Source organism: Phragmites australis, chromosome 4 (assembly GCF_958298935.1).
Source record: "Phragmites australis chromosome 4, lpPhrAust1.1, whole genome shotgun sequence".
NCBI lineage: Eukaryota > Viridiplantae > Streptophyta > Magnoliopsida > Poales > Poaceae > Phragmites > Phragmites australis.
In genome coordinates this window covers 44,445,744-44,449,747 of record NC_084924.1, presented here as the reverse complement: position 1 = coordinate 44,449,747, position 4,004 = coordinate 44,445,744, and the positions used below count along the sequence as shown (strand labels likewise).

Genomic DNA, 4,004 nt, shown 5'->3' with positions numbered 1-4,004 from the left:
TTGTATTGATTAGAGGTAGCATGGTCATCTCTATATATTTTTCACTCGATTTTAGTATTCTTCAGTTTGTACGTAATGGTGAACGTGGATAAACAGTGCGAAACAGAGGGAGTATTTAACAGAGCTGTAGCTCTAAAATCGATTTTAAAATTTATAAGATAAAATAAAATAATTTAAATATTTATTTTCGGTTTAAAATAAAAATAATAATAAGATATCTTAAGACCTTCAATTTATCTAAGATATGAAGCCAAAAATAACCCGCTTTAAAATTTATTAAAGCTAAAACTCTTTCAAACATACCATAAACACTGCTATACTCTCTGCCTTTCTTTCTACCCAAAACAACCATCTCTTATACTTACAGCTTTTAAAAAAACCCTCTCTCCGGAAAGAAAATCGCAAAAATCCAAAGAATATTAGCACCCGCGCTACGCTCGGCGCCCCGCTTGACTCCACTAGCCAGATGCTGATCCCCTCCGCCGCTGCGCCCACGTGTACGACAGAGATCCCTCCACGTCAGGCTCACCGGCCCGCTGAGCTCACCTCCCCCACTTAATGCACCGCTCTTGGCTTCCCTTCGTTATCCCCCTCTTTTTTAGCTGCTTCTGCTCCCACCCTTCTTCTCGTCTGTCGCCTAGCTTCCCCCACAAGCAGCGAGGCAAAGCGCAGCGGAGCAGCAGCCGGCGACCGGTGGTTGACGCGGCCGCGACCGGTTGCTTGGCAGCCGTGTCGTCGACTTCGCTCTCCCGAAGGCGCGCGCTTTAATGCTCGAGGCTGCTTACTCCTTGGACTCGGACCTTTCCGCAAAAGCGATATTCTGGTATGGAGGCGGAGGCGACGCCCGCGACGGCCGTGTCGTCATCCGGCGGTGCGCAACTGCCGCCGCCCGGCCCGCCCGCCAAGAAGAAGCGTGCCCTCCCCGGCATGCCAGGTGATTGATTGATAGTATATTATTAGTCGTTTAGTGGCCCGAGGTGCGTTCTGGTGTTTGTCGTGATCGATGGTGACGGTGCCGTGAGTCGTGCAGATCCTGAGGCGGAGGTGATCGCGCTGTCGCCCAAGACGCTGATGGCGACGAACCGGTTCGTGTGCGAGATCTGCAACAAGGGGTTCCAACGGGACCAGAACCTGCAGCTGCACCGGCGGGGCCACAACCTGCCGTGGAAGCTGCGGCAGCGGAGCGGCAAGGAGGCGCGGAAGCGGGTGTACGTCTGCCCGGAGCCCAGCTGCGTCCACCACGACCCGACGCGCGCGCTCGGCGACCTCACCGGGATCAAGAAGCACTTCTGCCGCAAGCACGGCGAGAAGAAGTGGAAGTGCGACAAGTGCTCCAAGAAGTACGCCGTGCAGTCGGACTGGAAGGCGCACGTCAAGACCTGCGGCTCCCGCGAGTACCGCTGCGACTGCGGCACCCTCTTCTCCCGGTTCGTCCTCCTGATTTCTCTTGCAACGCACCATTCCTCCTCTCCGGTCCCCTCGCTCCCCCATCAATTGTCGTTCTTGCATCCAATTCCTTTGACTGACTTGTGGTTCGCCGTGCGCGCGCTTCAGGAGAGACAGCTTCATCACCCACCGCGCCTTCTGCGACGCGCTCGCCGAGGAGAGCGCCAAGGCGCGCGGCGCGCCGCCGCCGGCGGAGGAGGACGGCAGCTCCGCGACTGTGGGTCCGCCACCGGCTCCCCCGCCCCCTCGGGCGCAAGTACCTGCCGCACCGGCGTCACTACGGCAGCAACCGCCGCCGCCGCCTGCACCGCATCATGCGGAGCAGCGCAATGGTCAGTCCACTTCCACGAACGTCTCCTCTCTACCTGGCAGTATGCGTGCGTTTCTACGGTCAAATTCGATAGCACTTGCAGCAGTACAGCTTTGATGCATGTGTGGCTTCGGAATGTTTATGGTGTTTGTAAGATCGCGGGGGAGATGGGTGGAAGTCTCTGCGATTGTTTTTGTCAGGATCCGGTGAGCTAAAAAAATGCGACCTTGTCCCAGAGTTGGGGTGACGAACTGTGTTCTTGCACGCGTCTCGAAACTCGATTACTCCGTTTCTCACATGCGTCATAACTTCACACGAGAGAAAGAGAGATATAGTGGCGATTAAATCTAGGCACTGGGGGATTGGATTGTTCTTGGTTTCTTTTAGGATCATGCAAAGGTGCTTCTGATTACGACATCCCTTTGTGCACATTCATCCACGACGCCTTTCTGAACTCTGGAAGACTGGAACACTGAATCAGATGATAAAAGTAACACGTAAAAAGATCCCATCATGGGGCTCGTTGCTTTCTGCATCTATCTTTATTGCTCCAGCTTTTAGCGCTTTGCACCAATCAATCCAGTCTGAATGTAATTCTTGCTCCTGATTTGCTAAGCCTTCGTTGCACTGTATGCAGAGCGGGAGACCAATGCTCCCGAGCCCGTTCAGTTCGCGCCGCCGGCGCCGGCACCAGTACCTTCGCAGGCTCCGGTCACCACTTCCAATGTCAGTGCCAGCAGCAGCAGCGTCGCGGCGGCATCTAAGGGCCTGCTCGGCGGCATGTTTGCACCGTCTTCGGTGGCCCTAGCACCGCAGTTCCCGGACCTTGGCGGTGGGGTTGGCCGCCCGGAGCGCGCTCTGCCTGCCAAGCCCCCGTCGCTGTGCCTCGCTACGGATGTGTCATCCTCGATCTTCTCAGCGCCTTTAGCCGCTGACCGGCAACAGTTCGCGCCGCCGCCGACACCCTCCCCGTCGCCGCACATGTCCGCAACCGCGCTGCTCCAGAAGGCCGCGCAGATGGGCGCCACCTCATCAAGCTCCTCGTTCCTCCGCGGGCTGGGCCTGGACGTCTCGACTTCATCTCCGGGGGCCTCGTCGTCAGGCCAGCAGCACCACCAGGAAGCCATGCAAATGTCAGTCCCCGAGACTTCACTGCAGCAATGGCCCCCGCGGCTAGAGCCGGAGGCAGCGCCAATGCTGTCGGCTGGGCTCGGCCTCGGGCTACCATACGACTCGACCGGCGCTCCGGTGGGATTTCCGGAGCTCATGATGGGTCAGTCCTCACTGTTCAGTGCCAAGCCGGCTACATTGGACTTCCTGGGGCTTGGGATGAGCCCGATAGGTGCATCAGCAAGCAGAGGGCTCTCCGCATTCATTCGGCCTATCGGCGGCGCCGTCGGCATGGCCGGAAGTGGCACTGGCACTGCCGAGACGTTCGGTGCCGGCCGTGGCGCGCAGGCAACGCCGTGGGAAAGGAATCCGAGTAGCTCGCCAATCCTGTAACAGTATAGCTAGCAAGTACTAGTAGCAAGCGCTGTGAATTGGACGAAAGCAGGAAGAGGAAATAGAAGCAGCCAGCTTCGATTAGCAGCCATTCTCTTCCACCGCCTGTTCTCGCTCTTCTCTCGTTTCTTTAGCCTGGTACGAAGTTACATGTTGCTTTGCTCTTCGTTGTCTCTCAGCTCGTTCTGCTCTTCTCGTTTACGTCTTTTGCCGTTGTCTCTTCTCGTTTGCTTCTTCTTCTTGTCATCTTACTGCCGCTGGCTCGGCATTTAAGCACAGCACTGGGCCTGCGCAAAGTGGACAGGGAAATTAAATGGAATTGGTGCAGCCTGGGACGATTTGTAGTAGGTGATCAAGAACATTCAGGCTCCCCTGAATTGTTTTAAGTATCCGTCATCATCATATTGGTACCATTTCTCTCGCCACAATTTCTTCTAATCAATTCTGGTTCTGTGGCGCCAGGTGCATGCATGTGTAATGTGTTTCCGATAGCTGCTTTAAATAGGTTATTATCTCCGTTGTGTATGACCGTATTCTTGCGTGGTGCTTGGCTGGCTCCATGACTCCATCAACGGTTGACCAGTTCTTGTTTAGTCCTGCAGTTCTGCATCCGATTCAGATGATTGCAGCATCCTAAATTTCTTAGTTTGATATACTGGTTTGTTCCGGTAGCTAACTTCATTCTGAACTTATGATATGATGGTTAGGCAGATGTATGAACTTAATACGATAGCTTGACATGTCA

The 4,004-nt window shown here is 54.9% G+C and overlaps 1 protein-coding gene across 1 annotated transcript; it reads left to right on the top strand.

Annotated features, from left to right (window-relative positions):
- Positions 1–447: 447 nt before the first annotated feature.
- On the top strand, positions 448–4,004 carry LOC133916722 (zinc finger protein GAI-ASSOCIATED FACTOR 1-like). The gene is made up of 4 exons (XM_062360530.1): positions 448–934; positions 1,031–1,427; positions 1,555–1,778; positions 2,394–4,004. The coding sequence occupies exons 1-4, from the start codon at positions 826–828 to the stop codon at positions 3,257–3,259; spliced, it is 1,596 nt and encodes a 531-aa protein (XP_062216514.1). The 5' UTR covers positions 448–825; the 3' UTR covers positions 3,260–4,004.

What these genes read in the sequence shown, in the direction of transcription:
- LOC133916722 (XM_062360530.1), top strand. Translation starts at nt 826, where the DNA reads ATGGAGGCGGAGGCGACGCCCGCGACGGCCGTGTCGTCATCCGGCGGT. An exon ending in TGCCCTCCCCGGCATGCCAG is followed by an intron (nt 935 to 1,030) that starts GTGATTGATTGA and finishes TGAGTCGTGCAG; the next exon opens with ATCCTGAGGCGGAGGTGATC. An exon ending in TCATGCGGAGCAGCGCAATG is followed by an intron (nt 1,779 to 2,393) that starts GTCAGTCCACTT and finishes CACTGTATGCAG; the next exon opens with AGCGGGAGACCAATGCTCCC.